The sequence below is a fragment of the Hyaena hyaena genome, unplaced genomic scaffold (assembly GCF_003009895.1).
Source record: "Hyaena hyaena isolate Hyena2069 unplaced genomic scaffold, ASM300989v1 scaffold_826, whole genome shotgun sequence".
Lineage (NCBI taxonomy): Eukaryota > Metazoa > Chordata > Mammalia > Carnivora > Hyaenidae > Hyaena > Hyaena hyaena.
The window spans coordinates 778,076-802,539 of record NW_024081449.1 but is presented as its reverse complement, the minus strand read 5'-3'; the positions used below and the strand labels follow the sequence as shown (position 1 = coordinate 802,539).

The following is a 24,464-nucleotide window of genomic DNA, read 5'->3' as shown; positions in this document are numbered from 1 at the left end:
AATGAAATCTGGCCATGTGTAGCAACATGGTTGGATCTTGAGGGTGTTATGCTGAGCGAAATAAGTCAGACAGAGAAGGACAAATATCATATGTTTGCACGTATAGGAGGATTAGGAGGAACTTGACGGAGGAACAAGGGGGAGAAGAAGGGGGGAAATGGTGGGGGAAAGGGAGAGAGGCAAACCATGAGAGACTCTTGAATGCTGACAAAAACTGAGGACTGATGGATGTGGGGGGGGAGGGGGGATGGGCATGGAGGAGGACACTTGTGGGGATGAGCACTGAGTGTTATGTGGAAACTAATATGACAATAAACTATTTGTAAAAAAAAAAAAATCCACCAATGGAATTTGTGGAAAAAAAAAAAAAAGAATACGGGTGTTATTTTGATAGGAATTGCATTAAATGTTTAGAGTGCTTCAGACAGTATTGACATTTTAACAATATTTGTTCTTCCAACCCATGAGCATAGAATGTTTTTCTATTTCATTGTGTCCCCTTCAAGTTATTTTATAAGCTTTCTATAATTGTCAGCTTTTACCTCTTTGATTAGGTTTATTCCTATGTGTTCTATAGTTTTCAGTGCAATTGGATCAATTCCTTTATCTTTCTGCTGCTTCATTATTAGTGTATATAAATGCAACCTATTTCTGTATGCTTTGCTAAATTCATATATCAGCTATAGGAGTTTGGGGTGGAATCTTTCGGGTTTTCACTTAGAGTATCATGTCATCTGCAAATAGTGAAAGTTTGACTTCTTCCTTGCTAATCTGGATGCATTTTTTTCTTTGTGTTGCCTAATTGCTGAGGCTAGGACTTCCAACACTATGTTGAACAACAGTGGTGAGAGTAGACATTCCTGTTGTGTTCCTGATCTTAGGAGGAAAGCTCTCAGTTTTTCCCCACTGAGTATGTTATTAGCCGCGGGTCTTTCATATATGGCCCTTATGATCTTGAGGTATGTTCCTTCTATCCCTGCTTTCTTGAGGGTTTTTATCAAGAAAGAATGCTGTATTTTTTCAAATGCTTTTTCTACATCTAGTGAGAGGATCATATGGTTCTTATCATTTCTTTCATTAATGTGATGTATCTAGTTGACTGATTTGCAGATATTGTACCACCACTGTAGCCCAGGAATAAATCCCACTTGATCGTGGTGAATAATTCTTTTAATGTATTGTTAGATTCGGTTTGCTATGTCTTGTTGAGAACTTTTGCATCCATGTTCATCAGGGAGATTAGTTTTTAATTCTCCTTTGTGGTGGGGGTCTTTGTCTGGTTTTGGAATCAAGGTAATGCTGGGCTCATATATTTTTAACTTGATAACCATTAATGCTTTGAACATTACTTGTAAAAATTAACATGTTTATTCCTGAAAAATAGTTCCTCCCAACAAATTCTTGTTTTTCTGAGTCATACAACCACTCTCAGGCTAGAAATTTCAATCAGCACCAATAGAAACATTTCCCTTTACCATGGCTCTGACTACTCAATTATTAACTTGTAGTTTCTTCCTTCAACCTTTGCATTTCTCTCTTCTCATATACACTGCTATCACTCTAACTTGTTAACTTGTAATAGTTTAAAATGGCTTCCCTGTCTCCATCACTCTATTTAAACTCCCAGCCTTCAAAGACTCAATTCTGGTACCTAGTCTACATTTCCGATCTTACCTAGTTTTGTCAAAGAATGCCCTATTCCATTCTAACCAATTTCCTCCCTCATCCCTTGAGATTTCCTTAGCCTTTGTGATTTGGTCTATACCACTACCTAATAGAAAGACTTCCATTCTCAGCTATTCTATCTACTAAAACATTCCCATCCTCTTCCATACCCAGTCACTCTCTTGACCCCTCTAACTCGTTATATTTTTCTTATATATCTCATATTCATGTGATATTATATAACCTATGTGATTGATATACGTATCTCTATATATACATATTACACACACACACACACACATGTGTGTGAAACTCCATAAATTTGCTAACTGAATTACTGTACTTGCTCAAATGCCACCTCTTCTAGACAAATATATCTCTTCCTCTGAAACCACTTCATTCTGATAACACTTTACATGTAATTTATACACAGTGTTATATGAAGGTAAACAAACATCTCCTGATTTTCAGGTAACTCTAAGTTTGAAGAAACTCTATATTGAATTTGGGAGAAAAGAACAGACACATTATAACATATACAGATATTTATTTTTATAATCATATTTTAATATATTTTAAATGATAATACATATTATTTAAAGACTAATACATATTAGTCTTATCTGTTTTGGTAACAAAGACTTAATTAAAAATACGCATGGCTAGTTATCACCAGAAGAAAAGTATAGCATGTCCTAAAAAGGTTTAATTTCTAAAAAAAAAATGAAAAATATGGTGAAGTATTAAGTTACCTGCTATGTCATCTACAATCTCTGTATATGTTCTTCTAGCTATGTCAAGAAATTCATTTATGTTAGATCTCACTGCATAGCACTTCTGAGTCCTCATGTTCAGGCATCCTTTCATGTATCTTGCATCATCATTAATTATGGTTTTAATCTTTTCAAGTATGATTCCAAATCTAAAAAAGAATATTAAAGGTAATTAAGTCAAACAATTATTTTAATTTATAATCTCAGTCTGTTAATGAGGTATTTTCTTGAAATAATTTCAAATATAATAAGTAATATATTTTCTTGAAATCTGTTAAAATTATTTTGAAAATAATTCAGCTTTATATATATATATAACATTTCAGAAGTTAGAACTGTGACTACATCAATTTTAAAATGTTTCATCAATCAAGATTAGTCTTTTAAAATAACAGGATGCCACCAAGAACAATTCTACAACTGCTAATAAGATCTACCAAATTATTTACACCAACTATGTCTATGAGTATAAAATATATCCATGAAGAACTGTTATCAAAATTCTGGTTCCATGTTCATTGACTCAATAAACATTTACTTATACCATTTATCAATCAACGTGTCAGGTGTACAGATTCAAAGAAGGATTAAATGTATGGTTCATGCCCTCAGTTGGGGGCACTAAACTAAACACATACTGTAAAGACAGTGTAACGGGAACCTCACAATAATCAGTAACTAACTGCAGTGATCATGCAAACCAAAAGTCTGGTAACATTTATTTTCCTAATCTTTTGTTTTCCTCTGTTCTGTATTTTATTTATAATTGTTTTATTATTAACCTCAATTTGTGGCTCACAAAAGATGTGAATCCTGAATCAATAAAATAACAGTTCTTAAGTAACACAAGTCTTTTTGGTCAAGAATCAAGGTGTAATTGCTAAAAACAATATTAAAATTAAACTGTGTTTAGATCTTACTCAAAAACTATATCAATTATTTTTGGTTACATTAGGCCCTTTATGATTTATAAAAAAGAAGAGTATCTTTTTATATTTGTAAGTCTTTCCATTGAGAATGGCTAAAAAAAGAATTATTAAAATTGTGTATGATTTCAATTTTTAATACTATTCCAACTGTCCATTAACAAAAATACTCAATGTGCTGTTTCCTTATGGGTATGTATAAGATGTAATGTGTAATTAGAATTTTGATGAATAGTTTAAAGGTACTGTTAACCAGACTTCAAGTAATTGCTCTATAGATTACAATTAGAGTCTTTAACATCAGTTATGATCAGGAAGAAAGGAATAATTAGCATGGATATTTGATTAACAGCTGAGTGACAAAGACCTCTTATCTTCTAAGGAACCACAGTAAGCCCTTAATAAAGGTGTGTTACAGTTCTTCAGAGCAATCTGTTAAAAAATAAAATAAAGATAATTAAAAATAATAAATGACACTATTCAAACATATCATTTTACATTTGTTTACTACTTTACAGTTTACCAAGGTCTTTCTTGACTTTCTTGCTTCATCTTCTCATGTATGTACTCATAATAGATATTTTAGGTATGTAGGTGAGGACAGATGGGATCTTTCTCATTTTCAGATAAAGAACACCTGGCTAATAAAGAGGATCCACTGCTGTACTGTCCTGACTTTAATTTTTCTTGTCTGTCAGCTAATAGTTAGCATTCAAGTACTTTTTAGGGGAAGGTACTTAAATAGCTATCACTGTACATTTAGTTTTTTAAGTTTATTTATTTTTGAGAAGGGGGTGGCATGTGCACAAGCAGGGGAGGGGCAAAGAGAGATACAGAGGGAATCCCAGGCAAGCTCTGCACTGTTAGGGTGCAGCCCGATGCCAACGTTGGGCTTCATCTTCCCAAAAGAGAGATCCTGACCTGATGGGAAATCAAGAGTCAGAGGCTTAACCAACTGAGCCACTCAGACACCCACTATCGTTGTGCATTTAGAGTACTCTACATATAATTCTAAAATCTGGGTTTTAGCTATGCATTAAACTAAAAAAGTGTTTTTGCATATTTATAAATAGAGCAATTTCTCCATTCTTTTTTTATTTTTTTAATGTTTATTTATTTTTGAGAGGGAAAGAGAGAATGTGAGTGGGGGAGGGGGAGAGTGAGAGAGGGAGACACAGAATCTGAAACAGGTTCCAGGCTCTAGGCCGTCACACCACACAGCCCGACATGGGGCTGGAACTTGGGAATAGCGAGATCATGATCTGAGTCTAAACTGGATGCTTAACCGACTGGGCCACCCAGGCACCCCAGCAATTTCTCCTTTTCATTTTTATTTATTTATTTTTTTTAGCAATTTCTCCATTCTTATATGGAAAAAGCAGTGATTTAATTTTGCTTAATGGAAACTATGAGTGGTCACTATTTGAATAAATAGAAAAAAGAAGAAAACATAGTTAACCCGACTTTTACCTACTTTAGTTTGCTATAAGGCAATGGCAATAGTAACATTTTTTGCTTATGAATAGAAAATATTTAAATACTTTCAAAAACTGTAAAAGTCATAAAAGCATAAAGAAAAACATTTAAATCATCCTCTAATTCTACCATTCTTCCAAATAAATAATCTAAACATGATGGTATATTTCTGGTCACTTCCTCAAATAAAAAATCTTTTTATTATTGCATACTCCTTTTCTCTCCTACTTAATACTGCATCACAAGTATTAGAAACTTTTATTAGGGGCACCTGGGTGGCTCAGTGGTTAAGGACTGACTTCAGCTCAGGTCATGATCTCCTGGTTAGTGAGTTCAAGCCCCACATCAGGGTCTGTGCTGACAGCTTGGATCCCGAAGCCTGCTTTGGATTTTGTGTTTCCCTTTCTCTCTGCCCTACCCTGCTCACACTCTGTCTCTGTCTCTCAAAAATAAATGCTTAAAAAATAAAAAAGGAACTGTGTCTCAAAAGTAAACACACACACACACAAAAAGAAACTGTCTCTCAAATATAAATGCTTAAAAAAGGAAACTTTTAATAGTATAAATTTTTAATAAGTCATATTTCACCGTCAAGAAAACAGTCTGTTCCCTTAATTCTTGGTGTTGTATGCTACTTGTAATTTCTCAGTCACATAAATAATGGTGCAATGACCGTAACTGGGCATAAATCTTGATCAGTATTTCTCAACTGACAGAGCCATCCAGGCGCCCTAGGGCTTGGTCAATATTTCTTAAGAGTTCTTTTGGACAGATATCTAGTAATATAACAGCATCAACAGATAGATGTTGAAAAACTTCCTTGTGAAGTTTATGTACTATCTGTACTCATACCAGCTGTCTATAAAGTTGTATGTTTTATTATTCTCTCATTAGCATTAAGTTGCATCCATTAAAGAAAAAAATCTTTACTTCTTTGGTATATAAAAAATGACTTTAATTTATATTTCTTTGACTAATATTGAGGTTGAATATTTTTGGTATTACTTATTAACCCCTTTGATTTCCATTTTAGAGGCATTTTGCATATTTCTATTGTTATTCTAGTATTTTCTTATGAAATTATGTGACTTTTATGAAAGAAATTAATATTTTGTCTGTTATAAATTTTTCCTAATTTTCTTTGGCCTTTAATTTGTCTTTGACATGTCAAAGCTTAAAATTTGTGTTTTATCAAATTTATCAATTTTGAAGGATGATGTATTATACTTTTTTCATTCTAAGAAAGATGGCAACCTTTTTTAAATCTTTTGCCAAATTGTTTTCATTATATAATATTTATTAGAATGAACTCTGCAACAAAATTCTTCCACATTTTCCATTATTTTTTCTTTTAAAAAAGAAGTTCTTCCTTGTCACCTTAATGTTTAAAAATGTTTTGCACAGGGGCACCTGGCTGGCTCCATTGGTAGAGCATGAGATTCCTGAACTCAGGGTTATGCATTTGAGCCCCACAATGGGGGGTAGAGATTATTTAAATAAATAAATGTTTAAAAGCAAGTTTTGTACATTTTAGTATTTATACTATTAAAAATCACATCAGAGGTACTTCAGGTAAGAGTTAGAAATAACTAAAATAAAGTGAACAGGATATTTGCATAGTTTCAAAGTATATCTTCACAGATTACTTAATAACTTCACAGTGAATTGATCAAAGTTCATACCACCAGGATGCGGAATGAGACCATGTGTCTTCTGATGTGATGTACTAACAAAGGTACAACTTTTCCCATAGGGTATTACTGCTGAATATGAATTCAGCTTATGAATTAAGCTGAACTTAATCATGAGAAAATAACCATACACACAGATTGAGTTGTTTATATTCTATAAACAACTGCACTCTTGAAAATATTAATATCATGACAAAGAAAGGATGAGAAACTTTTAAGTTAAAAAAGTATAAGGAAACATGACATTAAATATAATGCATCATCCTGGGGTGGACCCTGTATCAAGGAAAAAAATCTATAAAAAAATTATTAAAACAATTAGAAAAATTTTAATTTAGAGTACACATAATAGTATTGGCTCAATGTTAAATATCCTAGTTTTTTAAATTACACTGTGGTTATTTAAGAAAACTATCTTTGTTCTTAAAGATATACACTTTAGTATTTAGGTATTGCAATTTTCAAATAGTTCAATAAGGGTAATGATAAGTATAATAATTAGTAGTGTCTGTTGTATGAGTATGGAGAGAATATGGGAATTAATTATACTATTCTTGCAACTTTATCTAAATTTCAAATTATTTTGGAACAAAAAGCTCTTTTAAAAACCGACACTAGACATGTTTTGTACAATATACATCCATATAAGTTACCTTTAAAGGATCCACAAGTTCCAACGTATGTTTTAGGTATATTAAATTTGTTATCTTCGATTCAGCTGCATTAACCTATTAAGATAAAGACCCAAATGTGGATGCCATAAATATATAATACAAGAATGGGTTTTCATCTTGAACATTCTACACTGATCATATTCATACATTTTGATATATTAACTACCCAGTATACCAGCATAGACAATACAGATGATAGTTACAATTACTGACCCATCATAATAAGCCTAGTGCACTAGTTTCCAGAAAGTCTGACAATGAGAAGAGGTCATCTCATTGTGTCCAACTTTCATTTCTACTTCAGCCCCTTGGGTCCAGCTTAACCTACAGTAGTGATAGAAGATACAGTTCAATCCTAAATGGTACCAAGAGACTTAAGATTAATTGAAAAAGGCACAAAGCGTATTTGAGGAAAGATAATATTTGAAAAGCTACATCCAAACCTCCCAGGTAGTTACAGAATGACACAAATTTCCCTCATTAGTTCTTGTTTGTGCAAGTGAAACAATTTCCTTAATTCCAGTTGTCCAAATTAATTATAGCTTTTCAAAGTAAATCAACATCAGCATTCAAAATTTTACAAATAAATTTCTTGTAAATCAAACTGTACTATCCCTAGAACCAAACAGTGGTACTAAACCTGGGGAAATGAAGAATGTTTTCTGAATGGATAAATTTACCATACAGACAAGGAGTTTTAGGATATTACATTATGATATAATATACTTGACATAGCACTGTTTCCTTTGTAGTCTTCCGACCTATATCCCTATTACCCAATACCTGACCTATTTCCTAAAGCACAATACCTGGACTGTTTGGTGACCATATGAGTCAATTTAGAAGAAATCCCAAAATAAATATTAGCCCCAAAACAAGTTACTTCATGCTCTCAATAGATCTCCAAAACTGGAAGATTAAAAAGTAAATAATAGTCACCAACAGAAGACAGCTTTCATCCCTATTACCAAAGGAGAATATCTTCCAAAAATACCAATTTGCCCTTGAAGAACAAGGTAGAAGGATTAAATCTAATGAAAATCTGCTTATAATAAAGTTAGAATAATTAAGGAAACTGGTATTAGCACAAGGACAAAGAGAAGGATCAATGGGACAGATTAGAGTCTAGAAATAGACCCAAACATATGATTTAACCCAAGCATTTGATTCAAGGCTGACTATAGAGTAATGGGGAAAGGAAAGTCTTTTCTATAAATGGTCCCAATAAGATTATGAATCTGTATTTTAAAAAAAAGGAATGTGGTCTCTTCTTCACACCACGTATAAATATCAATTCCAAACAAATTACACATCTAAATACAAAAAAGTGAAACAATAAAACATCTAGATTATATCAAAAAAGAATATCTTTACTACCTTGGGTGTTCTAACCAACTTTTTTTTAAGTTTATTTATTTTCAGAGAGAGAGAGTCCATGCATGTGTAAAAGAGGCAGACAGAAAGGGAGAGACAGAATCGCAAGCAGGCTCTACACTGTCAGCACAAATCTGAACACGGAGCTCAGTCTCACAAACCATCATCATGACCTGACGTGAAGTCAAGAGTCAGATGCTTAACTGACTGAGCCACTCAGGCACCCTGTTTTTTTTTTTCCTAAAGTTTGTCAACTTTTATAAATTTTATAATTGATGATTTGACATACATTATTCACAGGACCAAACTAATGGCCAAAGTTGCATATATCTCCACCATGGTCTGGATTTTGCAGGCACAGAAATCAAATTACAAACCCTACAACCACAAACTCCAACATCTGTGTTTTGCTTTCTACCAAATAGGGGATGTTCCTACTTAATAACTTCTCATTACTGTAGTAATAAAGACTTCTGTGATGTTTTCCCTTTACTCCTTCAGCCCCTGACCAACCCTGGTACTTCCCCATGTGACCCCGTGTTGCCTGCTCACCCCTCTCAGAAATTGTATGTAATAAAAATCTTCTTTTAATAACTTCTGCCTCTCTATGTCATCACTTAGAAATCTCCATAAATTAAAACCGCATGGGTACAATCAAGACATTGGGGTAGGTAAAAACTTCTTATACAGGATACAACAACCATTATAAAGGAAAAAGCATAAAAGCATAAGCTAGGCTCTACATTTAAATTAAGAACTTCTAATAAGTCACACAAAGAAAGTCAACAAAGATCTCACTTATATGTGGAATCTAAAAACAAAGAAAAAAACCAAGCTCATAAATACAGAGAATAGACAAGGGGCTAGCAGAGGCAGGGAGTGGGCAAAATGGAAGAAGGAGGTCAAAAGGCACAAACCTCCAGTTGTAAAATAAATAGGTCAAAAGGCACAAACCTCCAGATGTAAAATAAATAAGTCATGAGGATGTAATGGAGAGCATGGTGACTATAGTTAATAATCTCTATTGCATATTTGAAAGTTGCTAGAGAGTAGATCTTAAAAGTCCTTGACACAAAGGAAAAAAAATTCTAAGTATGTATCAAGATGGATGTTAATTAGACTTACTATGGTGATCATTTTGCTATATATACAAATACCAAATCATAAAATAAAGAACTTTCATTCATCAAAAGGCACCACTGACCCAGGATAGGTTCTCCAAAAGCCAACTCAGAGAAATTATAATTTGAGGACAAATAATTTATTTGAAAAGTTATTCTAAGAAGTATAGGCAAGAGGGTAGAGAAGGGCAGCAATACAAGATGCACTGATGATCATGGTATCACTGCATGATACCGTGGCTCAATCCTGCTGGAGACTACTCAAAGATGGTATAGAGTAAGCTTCAGAAGGTATCTCCAGAGTTAAGGAAAATGATGTATTTATTAACCAACTCCTGTTTGGTATTGGTTAAGACCTATTGCTGAGCAACCACTCCCTAATTACCCTCAAGTTTCTCATGTGGCTAAAGAAAATCCTAAGGCAGTGAGTTTCAGTTGCTTGTAGTAAGAAGACTTCCTTGTACAAAAGTGAATACCAAGGGGATGTGGGTGGCATAGCAACAATATCTACTCTACAATACTGCGTTAAAAAGCCAACTACGACATGGGAAAAGATATATGCAACTCACAAAACCAACAAAGGAATCATAAAGCTCTATAAATCTCAAAAAAAGATAACCAAAAAGAAAAATGGGCAAGAGAGTTGAACAAGATGTTCACAAAAGAAGATAGTTAAATGGTCAATATACATATGAACAGATGTTCAACCTCATTAACAGAAAAATACAAATTAAGACCACAATGAAATACTACTAGCTACCAACCACTATGGCTAAAATTTTTAAACTGATAATATTAGGTTTGAGGGAAGAGTAATGGGAATTCACATACACTGCTAATGGGAATATAAATTGATATGATCATTCTGAAAAACATTTTCACAAACATTTCGTCATTATCTACTCAAGTTGAAGATATGCATTCCTCATGACTCACAAATTCCACTCCTAACTATGTGTTCAATAAAAATGTGTATACAATTATATTAGGAAATACTTACAATATTGTTTAGCAATATTATTTCTAATTTCCAGAAACTGTCAACAGCTCAAAAGTCCAACAGTTAAATAAATCATGGCATATTCATACAGTGGAAGATTACATAGCAATAGAAATAAATGAACTACAGCTAAATGCAACAATGTAATTAAATCTCACAAACATAATGTTGGCCAAATAAAGCCACATATAAAAAATATACATGAATGTTTCCTTATACATAAACTTTTTAAAATAATGGGTAAAGCTAGAGTAAAAAGAAAAACAAGAACACCATTACAAAAAAGTAATTTCTTTTTGGAGGAAGGGAAATAGAGAATAATGAACCAAAAGAAGCAAAATGGGAGTTTTTAAAGTAATGGCAAAACACCTATTTCTTCACTTTGGCAATGCCTGAAGGCATTTTTAGTTGTTACAACTGGGGAGATGCTGTTAGCATTTAGTGCGTAGAAGCCAAGGTGGCTGCTAAACATCCTAGAACATATAGAACAGTAAAAGAATTATCCAGCCAAAAATATCAACCATGCCAAGCTTGAGAAATTCTGCTGTAGAGGAGCTGTCTTACTATAAGCATACAGATACTCTTATCCTTTTATATCAATAATGATTTCCTCCCTGCTTGTTCTTTCTCTGTATCCCTCTCTAATCTCTCTATACTTTGCTGGCTTCAGAAGTAAGCAACTGAATTCTACAGCTGCAAGGAAGTGTTATGCTGAGTGAAATAAGTCAGGCAGAGAAGGACAGATACCATATGTTTGCACGTATAGGAGGATTAGGAGGAACTTAACGGAGGACCATGGGGGAGAAGAAGGGGAAAAATAGTTGGAGACAGGGAGGGAGGCAAACCATCAGCGATTCTTGAATGCTGAGAACTGAGGGGCTGATGGGGGTGGGAGGGTGGGGAAGGGGGGTGATAGGCATAGAGGAGGGCACTTGTGGGGATGAGCATTGGGTGTTACATGGAAACCAACTTGACAATAAACTATTAAAAAAAAAAAGAAAGAAAGAAAGAAAGTAAATGTCAACACCACAAGTGGATAGGTAGATCCTTCCCTAGTTGAGTACTCCAACTGAGTATTCCACCTTGGATGACATCTTAACTGCACCCTGAGAGAACCTAAGCAGAGAATCAAGCTAGAATGTACATAGACTTCTGATTTACAGGAACTTTGAGATAATAAATATGTGAAGTTTTAAGCTGCTATGGTCACGGTAATTTATTATGCAGCAATAGACACCTAATTCAAGGTCTCTTTGCAACTTTCTTATTCAAAGCCAACAACAGAGAGAATCTCTTCACGGGGATTAGGAAATAATTCTCTACTGGCCTTTTACATTTTTGTCTATCTTCTGAGCAGACACTGACTGCCTTTGTTCTGCACAGTCTTTTCAAAGATGTTTGTTTAGTTAGTAGTTTTGAAAGATATAGTGTCTCCTTCTAGAGCAAAGGGTGAGTTTGCTTACAGTCTTGGAAGATTAAGATGATAACTCCTCCAGAACAGCAGGCAAAATATTTATTACTCGTTATAAAAGATTCAGCTTCCCTAATCTCTTCAGTTCTCCCCTGCAACACACTGCATGTGCAGGGTTCACCTGCTCTCTTCACTTCACCCTTTGGGAATCAGTCCAAGAAAATGCTAATACTCTAGCCACTGCTTGTTCTAAATACTACAGTCTTGTCTCTCCGACCCAGGATTCTTTTGTCTTCTGTCAGCATCTATGAAATTGGCAGGCAAACCTGTTAGCCTGCAAGTAGGGTAGAATATAATATCCTTTAGAGTTTCTAATAATACTATGCTGTAATTCTTATTTTTTTTCACCCCAGTCTCCACCAGATTATAAATTCCTTTGGACTAGAGACTTACTTCTTATTGTATCCCTAGAACTTGTTGCAAAGCTTAGTAAAATAACTTGTCGAATGAATTTTTAAAAAGCCATATTAGTTGTCAGGGTCCACATAGGAAGAAGAGAGCATCCCTGATATGGGAGAAGCAAGGCCAGAACAAAGAATTGAGAAGTGGTATAGTACAGGAGGAGAAGGAAGGTACCATATTGGAGGGCTGCCCAGCAGAGAGTATATGAATCTGAACAAGGTCAAGAGGGTATCCACGCAAAGGGAGAGAAGGTAGCTTAGTGTAGTAAAACCTACGGAAAGTCTCTGTAGGGCAGAGGGCAGGAGGATAAGAGGGCAGTTTAATACAGAGTATCAGAGCCTGACAGACACGAGAAGGATAAGAGGATGGTTTAGCAGGGAATGATAGAACACAAGCAAGAATGAGGATGACATCTGCACAGGGAAGAGAGTGACAGCAATCAGAGACTGGTGACATAGATGGGTCAAATATGTTAATATATTAAGGATACTGAGAGCCAGATTTCTCATTGTCAGGGAAGGTAGTTACCAATATTATAGGAGAAAAAACTAATACGAACCCTGGGATGTTGAACTGAAAGTGCAGGTATTGTTGTGAACTCAGTTTTCAACTGTATAGATGGATATAGAAACAAATACAGAGGTGAATGTGTATATAGTTATACATTTACTCATATACATACACTTATTCCCTAGCCATGAGAAGGCTTCGGAGCAGTGATCCCCCAACAGCAAAGAGTGCCCAGTGTCAAGATCTTGACTTATTAACACCATATCCCATTAAAATGAACCAGGGCTCCTGGGGGAAACGGTTGACTCAAAGGCTAGGCAGAGAAAGTACAAGAAAAGCCTGGTTCATTTTCTTGAACCAAAAAGTGATATTCGGTGTGTATTTTGAAAGGACTTAAAGACCAATTAAAAGGGGCCTGTCCTCGGGGCGCCTGGGTGGCTTAGTCGGTTAAGCGTCCGACTTTNATTTGTTCTCAGTATTCAAGAGTCTCTCATGGTTTGCCTCCCTCCCTCTCTCCAACTATTTTTCCCCTTCTTCTCCCCCATGGTCCTCCATTAAGTTTCTCCTAATCCACCTAAAAGTGAAAACATGGTATCTGTCCTTCTCTGCCTGACTTATTTCACTCGGCATAACATCCTCGAGTTCCAGCCACATTGCTACAAATGGCCAGATTTCATTCTTTCTCGTTGCCATGTAGTATGCCATCGTATAGATAAAGCACATCTTCTTGATCCATTCACCAGGTGATTGACATTTAGGTTCTTTCCATGATTTGGCTATTGTTGAAAGTGGTGCTATGAACATTGGGGTACATGTGTCCCGATGCATCAGCACTCCTATATCCCTTGGGTAAATTCTTAGCAGTGCTATTGCTGGGTCATAGAGGAGTTCTATTGTTAATTTGTTGAGGAACCTCCACACTGTTTTCCAGAGGGGCTGCCCCAGTTTTCATTCCCACGAACAGTGTAGAAGGGTGCCCGTTTCTCCACATCCTCTCCAGCATCTAGAGTTCTCTAATTTGCTCATTTTAGCCACTCTGACCGGCGTGAGGTGGTATCTCAGGGTGGTTTTGATCTGCATTTCCCTTATGATGAGGGATGCTGACCACTGTTTCATGTGTCTGTTGGCCATCTGGATGTCCTCTTGAGAGAAGTGTCTGTTCATGTCTTCTGCCCATTTCTTCACTGGATTCTTTGTTTTTTGGGTGTGGAGTTTGGTGACTTCCTTATAGATTTTGGATATGAGCCTTTTATCTGATATGTCATTTGCAACTATCTTTTCCCATTCTGTCGGTTGTCTACTAGTTTTATGGATTGTTTCCTTTGCTGTGCAGAAGCTTTTTATCTTGATGATGTCCCAATAGTTCATTTTTGCTCTTGATTCCCTTGCTTTCGGGGATGTGGCAAGTAAGAAATTGCTGTGGTTGAGGTCAAGAAGGTTGTTTCCTGCTTTCTTCTCTAGGGTTTTGATGGTTTCCTGTATCACATTCAGGTCCTTTATCCATTTTGAGTTTATTTTTGTGTATGGTGAGAGATAAATTATCTAGTTTCATTCTTCTGCATATTCTTGTCCAGTTCTCCCAGCACCATCTGTCAACGAGGCTGTCTTTATTCCATTGGATTCTTTCCTGCTTTGTCAAAGATTAGTTGGCCATACATTTGTGGGTCCAGTTCTGAGTTTTCTATTCTAGTCCATTGGTCTATGTGTCTGTTTTTGTGCCAATACCTTACTGTCTTGATGATGACAGCTTTGTAGTAGAGGCTAAAGTCTGGGATTGTGATGCTTCTTCGTTTTGGATTTCTTCTATATTACTTTGGCTATTTGAGGTCTTTTGTGGCTCCATACAAATTTTAGGATTGTTTGTTCTAGCTTTGAGAAGAATGCTGGTGCAATTTTGATTGGGATTGCATTGAATGGGTAGATGGCTTTGGGTAGTAATGACATCTTAACTATATTTATTCTTCCTATCCATGAGCAAGGAATGTTCTTCCATTTCTTTGTGTCTTCTTCAATTTCCTTCATAAGTTTTCTATTGTTTTCAGTATACAGGTCTTTTATGTCTTTGGTTAGGTTTATTCCTAGGTATTTTATGGGTTTTTTTTGTGCAGTTGTGAATGGGATCAGTTTCTTGATTTCTCTTTCTGTTGCTTCATTACTGGTGTATAAAAATGCAACCGATTTCTGTACATTGATTTTGTACCCGGTGGCTTTGCTGAATTCATGGATCTGTTCTAGTAGTGTGTCTTTAAATTTCAATTGTGTTCTTTGTACATACCAAAAAGTTGGGTCTTTCATTTTTGTGGACTCTTACAATTTCTTACTTTTATGTAGGGTTTTCCAACTATTTACATTCAAAGCATTATTGATATAATCATATTTAAGTATACCACATTGTTATCTGTTTTCTATTTGACGCATCCTTTTTTTTCTTCCCCTAAACCTACTCTTTTTGCCTTTTTGTGGGTTACTTCTTAACACCTCACAACATCTCTACTCTTGGCTTCTTTTTCCAACATTTTATTATGAATTTTTAAAAGTTTACAGGATGGAACTTGGGGGTGTTATGCTGAAGAAATAAGTCAGGCAGAGAAGGACAGATACCATATGTTTGCACGTATAGGAGGACTAGGAGGAACTTAACGGAAGATCGTGGAGGAGAAGGGGGAAACTTGTGGGTATGAGCACTGGGTGTTATATGGAAACCAACTTGACAATAAACTATTTGTAATAAAAAAAAAAAAAAAAAAAAGGAGGGCCTGTCCTAGTCAAATCTGAAACAATCTGAGAATCAAAAGAAATACTGATAGTAATGTTGATAGTAAAGGATTATAACCAATTGAATATGAAACCATGAATTCATAGATTAAATACAATGAAAATTTGATAAAGGATATTTACATAGTCTCAAAGTACCTTCCCATAGAATGCTTTCAATTACATAAAGAAAAGAGTAATTTTATAGTGGAGAAGCCTAGAAAACCCCCCTTCAATCAAGTGCACAAAGTTAACATCATCACAATGAAACAAATCAAAATCATGAGCCATCTGATAAGATGTAATAAGAACACTGCCTCATTTCTGTGATATTCCTACCAAAGATACATTACCTCAATCTAATGATGAGGAAACATCAGATAAACACAAACTGAAAGAAAATAACAGACCTGTAATTTTCAAATGTCAAGGTCATGACTGAAGACTAAATAGACACAAAAACTAAAGGTAATTTCCTGCTTCTCAACTGAATCCTTTTCCTATAAAAGAACATTATCATCATAATTAGCAAAACTTGAATGGGGTCTGAGAATTAAAGATATGATCATTGTAAATTTCCTTACTTTAAAGGTTTATTGTGGCTGATTAGAAGAATATCATTGTTTATAAGAAATACTAATGTATTTGGGAGTGATAAAGCATCATGAAGTTTAAAGCCAAGAGAAGAGAAATAATCAAGGTTAGAGTAGAAACAACAACAGAACAGATCAATAATATCAGGAGCTTGTTCTTTGAAAAAATTAATAAAATTGATAATTCCCTAGCCAGATTTATCAAAGGAGAGAGAGAAAGAACCCAAATACATAAAATCACAAATGAGAGAGGAGAAATAACAACCAATACCACAGAAATACAATTATAAAAAAATATTGTGAAAAACTATATGGCACCAAACCAGACAATCTGGAAGAAATGGATAAATTCCTAGAAAAGTATAAACAACAAAAACTGAAACAGGTAAGAAATAGAAAACTTGAACAAATCAATAACCAGCCAAGAAATTGAATCAGTAATCAAAAATCTCACAACAAACAAAAGTCTAGGGCCAGATGTCTTCACAGGGGAATTCTACCAAACACTTAAAGAACAGTTAACACCTATTCTTCTCATGCTATTCAAAAAAATAAAAATGGAAGGAAAACTTAACAAATTCATTCAATGAAGATAGCATTACTGTGATTCTAAAACCAAAGACCCCAATTAAAAACAAAACAAAACAAAACAAAACTACAGGCCAATATCCCTGATGAACATGGATGCAAAAATTCTCAATACAATACTAGCAAATAAAATTCAACAGTACATTAAAAGAATCATTCACTATGATCAAGTGGGATTTATTCCAGGGTTGCAAGGATAGTTCAATATTCACAAATCAATGTGATACACCACATTAATTAAACAAAGGATAAGACCATATGATCCTCTCAATAGATGCAAAAAAAGCATTTGACAAAGTACAACATCCATTCATGATAATTACCCTCAACAAAGAAGGGAGAGAGGGAACATACCTCAACATAATAAAGGCTATGTATGAAAAAACCTACAGCTAATATCATCCTCAGTGGGCAAAAGCTGAGATCGTTTCCTCGACATTTAGGAACAAGACAGGGATATCCACTCTCAGCACTGTTATTTAACATAGTACTGGAAGTCCTAGCCTCAGCAATCAGATGACACAAAGAAATAAAAGGCATCCAAATCAGCAAGGAAGAAATCAAATCTTCACTATTTGTAGATGAAATGATACTCTATACAGAAAACCCAAAAGACTCCACCAAAAAATTGCTACAACTGATTCTTGAATTCAGTAAAGTCACAGGATACAAAATCAATTGTACAGAAATCTGTTGCATTTCTATACACCAATAAGGAAGCAGCAGAAAGATAATCAAGGAATGAATACCATGGCACCAAAAACCGTAAGATACCTAGAAATAAACCTAACCAAAGAGGTAAAAGATCTGTATGCTGAAAACTATAGAAAGTTTATGAAAGAAATTGAAGAGGACACAAAGAAAAGGAAAAACATTCCACGCTCATGGGTTAGAACTAGCAAAGTCAAAGCAATCTTGAAAATGAAAAGCAAAGCTGGAGACACCACAATTCTGGACTTCAAGTTATATTACAAAGCTGTAGTGATCAAGACAGTCTGGAACTGATATAAAAACAGATACACAGATCAATGGAACGCACAGAAAATGCAGAAATGAACTCACAACTGTAACAAAGCTGGAAAGAATATCCAATGAAAAAAAGACATTCTCTGCAACAATTGGTGTTGGGAAAACTGGACAGTGAAATGCAGAAAACTGAAACTGAAAAGTGGACCACTCTCTTACACCATACACAAAAATAAACAAACCCAGATGCAAGTCCTAAACCCTAGAGGAAAACACAGCAGCAACCTCTTTGACTTCGACCACAGCAACTTCTTACCAGATATGTCTCCTAAGGCAAAGGAAACAAAAGCAAACATGAACCTTTGGGACTTCACCTAGATAAAAAGTTTCTGCACAAAAAGAGAAGCAATCAACAAAACTAAAAGGCCACTGATGCAATGGGAGGAGATATTTACCAATGACATATCAGATAAAGGATTAGTATCTGAAATATATAAAGAATTTAGAAAACTCAACCCTCAAAAAACAAATAATCTAGTTTAAAAATGGGCAGAAGACATGAATAGACATTTTTCCAAAGAAGACAGCCAGTTGGCTAACAGACACATAAAAAGATGCTCAACATCATTCATCATCAGAGAAATACAAATCAAAACTACAATTAGATATCATCTCACACCTGTCAGAATGGATAAAATAAAAAACACAGGAAACAACAGGTGTTGGCGAGAATGTGGATGAAGAAAGGGAACCCTCTTACATTGTTGTAAGAACTACCTTATGACTCAGCAATTACACTACTAGGTATTTACCTATAGGATACGAAAATGCTGATTCAAAGGGAAGCATGTACACCAATGTTTATAGTAGCATTATCAAAAATTGCCAAATTATGGAAAGAGCCCATATGTCCATCAACTGATGAATAAAGAAGATGTACATACATACAATGGAAAACTACTCAGCCATCAAAAGGAATGAAATCTCACCGTTTTTCAATGATGTGGATTGAGCTAGAGAGCATAATGCTAAGCGAGATAAGTCAGTCCAAGAAAGATAAATACCACATGACTTCACTCATGCGGAATTTAAGAAACAAAACAGATGAACATAGGGTGAAAAATAAGAGAAAGGCAAACCATAAAACAGACTCTTTGGGCACCTGGGTAGCTCAGTTGGTTAAGCGCTCAACTCTTGACTTCAGCTCAGGCCATGATCTCATGGTTGTGAGATCCAGCCCCACAAGATTCTCCTCTTCCTTTCCCTCTGCCCCTCCCCTGCTTGTGTGCTCGCTCGCTCTCTCTCTCGCTCTCTCTCTCTCTCTCCCCCCCTCAAAAAATATAAATAAATAAACTAACTAACTAACTAACTAACTAACTAACTAACCAGACTTGTAACTCTGGAGAACAAACTAAGGATTACTGAAGGGGAGATGGGCAGGGGGATGGATTTAATTTGGTGATAGGTATTAGGGGGGCACTTGTGATGCAACTGGGTGCTATATGCAAGTAATGAATCACTAAATTCTACACCTGACACTAACAGTACATTGTATGTTAACTAACTAAAATTGAAGTAAAACCCTGAAAAATAAAAAAAAAAATGAATGAGGAAGGAGGAAAATTATTTTGAACTTTATGTATGCAAATTAACAGTAAATACAGAATGTCCGCTATAAAAAAAAGAACTTCAGAGTAATAGACAAATCCACAATTATAGTTAGAGATATCCGCATCTCTTTCTCAATAACTGATACAATAACAGACTCCCTAAAAAATAATAAAGATATAGAAGACTTGAAGAACACTATTAATCAACTTGAACTAACTGGCATCCATGGAAAATTCCATCCAAAAGCAAAATACACATTATTTTCAAATACACATGGAACATTTATAAGAAAGATCATATTCTGGGCCATAAAAATAAAAGTCAATAAAGCTAAAAGGATGCATATTAGACAACATATGTCCTTGATCACTATGAAGTTAAATTAGAGCTCTCTATAGAAAGATACCTAGAAAGTTTCCAAAGACTGGAAACTAAATAACACACTTCTAAATAACCCATATATCAAAGAAGAAATTAAAGGGGAAATTAGAAAGTAGTTTTAACTGTTTTGAATGGAAGAGAAAACACAACATATCTAAAATTGTGAAACATAGCTAAAGATTACTCAGAAGGAAATTTATAGCACTAAACGACTATATTAAAAAAAGACTCAAATCAATGCTCTCAGCTTCTATCTTCACAACTTGAAAAAAGAACAGAAAACTAAGCACAGAAGAAAGAAAGAGAGAGAGAGAGAGAGAAACCAAGAAACAGACTTTAACTATAGAGAACAAACTGATGGTTACCAGAGGGAAGGTGGGTAGTGAGTGGGTTGGGTTAAATGGGTAATGGATATTAAGAAGTGCACTTGTGATGAGCACTGGATGGTGCATGTGCAAGTGCTGAATCACTGAATTCCACACCTGAAGCTAACATTGCACTATATGTTAACTAACTGGAATTGAAATTAAAAACTTGGAAGGGGAAAAAATAATAAACAAATATTCACTAAAAAAAAAGACTGGTAAAAGCAGAAATCCATCAAATGGAGAATATGAAAAAGAAAATAATTAAATCAAACAATGTTTCTTGAGAAGACCAATAAATTTGACAACCTCTAGCCAGAATGACTCAGAAAAAAGAGAGAGGCACCTGGGTGGCTCAGGCGGTTAAACAACCAACTCTTGATTTTGGCTCAGGTCATGATCTCACAGTTCATGAGATCCAGCTCCATCTTGGGCTCTGCACTGACAGCGTGGGACCTGCTCAGGATTCTCTCTCTCTCCCTCTCTCTGTTCCTCCCCTGTTTGCATGTGTGTGTATATTTGCTTGCTCTTATTCTCTCTCTCAAAATAAACTTTTAAAAACCAAGAAAAAAGAGAATATTCAATTACCAACATCAAGAATAAGAAGAGGAGCACCTGGATGGCTCAGTTGTTGAGTCTCAGACTATTGATTTCGGCTCAGGTTGTGATCTCACAATTCATGAGATCCAGCCCATCCTTGGGCTCTGCACTGACAGCAAGGAGCCTGCTTGGGATTCTCTCTCGCCCTCTCTCTCTCTGCTCCTGCCCTGCTCACCTGCACACGTGATCTTTCTTCTCTCAAAATAAAACTTTAAAAAATAAATAAGAGAAGTACATCAATGCAAACTTTACAAATATAAAAAGGACAGTAAGGAGGTTATTATGAACAATGTAATGGCAATACATTCAATAAGTTAGGTGAAACGACAAATTCTTTGAAAGACATGATCTACCAAAGTTCATACAAGAAACAGGTAACCTGAATAGCACGATATCTATTTAAGAAGTTGAATTTATAGTCAAAAAAACTTCCTAGAAAGAAAAGTCCAGGTTCTAATAGCTTGATTTGTGAGCTCTACCAAATATTTAAGTAGAAATAATGCCAGTTCTACATAAACTGTACCAGAAAGTTAAAGAGTAGGGAATGCTTCCAAACTCATGTTATGAATGTAACTATTTTTGTTCCAGACATGAGTTGTTTTAGGTTACTTCTCACTTGTATATATTAAATCATAAGGTATTTCAACTATTTAAGGAGACTTCTATTTCTGTGCCTGTCAAATACCCAAAACTTTTCCATCCATCAGATGATGTTTTTTATCTCTACAATATGGAAAGACTTCTGAAACATAGATGAATTAGATTTCAGTGGATTTGCAAAGTAATCAATTTTAAATCAAACTCTACTGATACACAAGATCCTTTTCTTTTAAAGCACATGAGCAAAAATATGCATACATTTCATTAAAGTATATATTTTTCAATTCATCTTAAGAATAAAAACCATATGTCATTTTCCTTATAGGATGTGCCTATAAACACTAAGTATTTAAATTTGAAAAATATCCAAAGATATTTCATCTTAAAGTTTATGCATATTTGAAGGCTAATCAAACTTCACATAATGTTCACTTTTAAGAAACACCTATAATCTTTGGATCTAAAAATAGCTAGTTATTTATTAAAGAAATATTATAGTTTAAGTTTTTAAAAATTTATATAGAACTGAGTAAATACTTAATGAAAATATGCCATTTCTTCAACTAAGAAGCTTAAATTTATTATTACATATAATAGAAAATTGAGAAAAAATGTTTGCTTCAAAAAAGTATAAACATGATCCATATATTAATAATGAAGTACCTTTCCAAGACATTTTTTTAGTTTTATTTATTTATTTTGAGAGAGAGAGAGAAAGCGAGCAAGTGGGGGAGGGGCAGACAGAGGGAGAGACAGAATCTCAAGCACCCTCCATATTCAGCACAGAGCTGGACACAGGGCTCAATTTCACAACAGTGAGCATGACTGTGAGATCACAACTTAAGCCGATATCAAAGAGTCAGATGCTTAACCCACTGAGCCACCCAGGTACTCTCCAAAACATTTTGATACTTTCCAATTATTATATCACATTAAGATAAGTTATATCACATAAAATATAGTAATATAATATATAATATATACATACATACATACCGTGTCTTGCTTTGGGATCTGGACTAAGACAGAAAGAAGCTGCTCTGTATCAAGAAATCTTGAAATAACTGAAACAAAGAAAACACATGCATTTAAACTTTGTGTTACACAAATTTCTGACAGTGCAGGGAGTCAGTGCCCCTAACCCCTATGGACCAACTGTATATCTAGTCAGTATCTATATCTATATCTAATCTATATCTCTATGTGTATTTCTATCTATCTATCTATCTATCTATCTATCTATCTATCTATATCACATGTTCTTTATCCATTCATCCACTGACACTTAGGCAGTTTCCAGATCCCCTATTATAAAGTTGTAACTGGGGCATCGGGGTGGTTCAGTCAGTTAAGCATCCAACTTCAGCTCAGGTCAAAATCTCATGGTTTGTGAGCTCGAGCCCTGCAGCAGGCTCTGTGCTTAGCTCAGAGCCTGGAGTTTGCTTCAGATTCTGCGTCTCTCTCGCTCTGTCCCTTCCCCACTCATACTCTTTCTCTCTCTGTCTCTCAAAAATGAATAAACATTTTTTTAAAAAATTAAAAAAATAAAGTTGTAATGAATTACAGCATACATTGCACAGGTATGTTTCCTTTGTCTTAAATAGCATTTCTCAGCCTCGCTTGCTGTCAAAATCCTATCCATTCCCTTTATATATAACGTAAGTATTATCTTTGGATCCTGGATCCCATCATTATTCCAGCTGACTCTTCTGTGTTCCCATAAAATACTCAATTATTATTGCACTGACTGTGCTGCATCAATTATTTATTTAGAATTCTGTCTCTAACAGGAGTAGAAGATCCTTGTGGACAGAAACCTAAGGCATAATCCTCCCTACCTTTTTATCCCTAATACCTATAGAATGCCTAAATAAAGTAAGTACTAGGTCATTGTTGTTTTAATAAGATTCAGATTCTCCTATTTTAATAAAGTATCAAAACTACCCTCTCAGGGTCCCTGATGGCTCAGTGAGTTTAGCGTCCAACTTTGGCTCAGGTCATGATCTCACAGTCCATGAGTTTGAGCCCTGCATCAGGCTGACAGCTCAGAGCCTGGAGTCTGCTTCAGATTCTGTGTCTCCCTCTCTCACTGCCCCTCCCCTGCTCACACTCTGTCTGTCTCTCTCTCAAAAATAAATACAAAACAAAAACAAAACAACAAAAAAAGACTCTTCCAATTTGCTCTATCTCTGTTCCTGCTCCCATACTTCATTGTATGCTAAAATAAATTATAAACTGTCAAGATATAGAAAACAAGTGTTTTACATTTCTACATGCAAATTTAAAACTTTCAGTTATAAGAAAGTATAAAGCTTGGGGAACTTAGGTGGTTCAGTCAGTTAAGCATCCGATTCTTGATTTTGGCTCAGGTCATGAACTCACAGTTTGTGAGTTCAAACCCTGTATCAGGCTCTGTGCTGATATTGCAGAATCTGCTTGGGATTTTCTATCCCTCTCTCTCTGCCTCTTTCTGCTCAAGCTCTTTCTCTCTCGAAATAAATAAATAAACATTTAAAAAGGTTTTTTAGAAATAATAAAAAAAGAAATTATGAACCTTAAGATATATCAAATTAAAGTTTCAAAAAAAGAAAATTCAAGTTTTTCATTAATATCCTATAAAACATAATCTTGGGAACAACAGAATACAATTTTCAACAAGTTCAACTGTAAATCAACAGTTCAACAAATATGAACACCTGTTATATCCTAGCCTTGCATGGGAATCCTCCAACAAAACATGCACTTACAATCCAGTAAGTTATGTGACATAACAAGATACTAAAGGAAACATGTAGAAAAAATGCCTAGCACAGACTTTGGGAGTCAGAGAGGCTTCTAACATAAGTGACATCTAAACTGGAATGGTAAAGGATGAACTGTAGTTAGCTAAGGAGTGCTTGGGAGGAGGGATCGCAGGGAAGGG

At 35.0% G+C, this 24,464-nt stretch overlaps 1 protein-coding gene across 1 annotated transcript in view; it reads right to left on the bottom strand.

The window, feature by feature from the left end:
• MSH4 (mutS homolog 4) overlaps positions 1–24,464 on the bottom strand; it is an 86,843-nt gene that overhangs the window by 28,018 nt on the left and 34,361 nt on the right. The window contains exons 8-11 of the mRNA XM_039219399.1: positions 22,538–22,605; positions 7,185–7,259; positions 3,732–3,796; positions 2,418–2,587 (exon numbers count right to left, since the gene is read on the bottom strand). Of these exons, the coding sequence (XP_039075330.1) occupies positions 2,418–2,587; positions 3,732–3,796; positions 7,185–7,259; positions 22,538–22,605 (378 nt within the window). The remainder of the gene's footprint in view (positions 1–2,417; positions 2,588–3,731; positions 3,797–7,184; positions 7,260–22,537; positions 22,606–24,464) is intronic.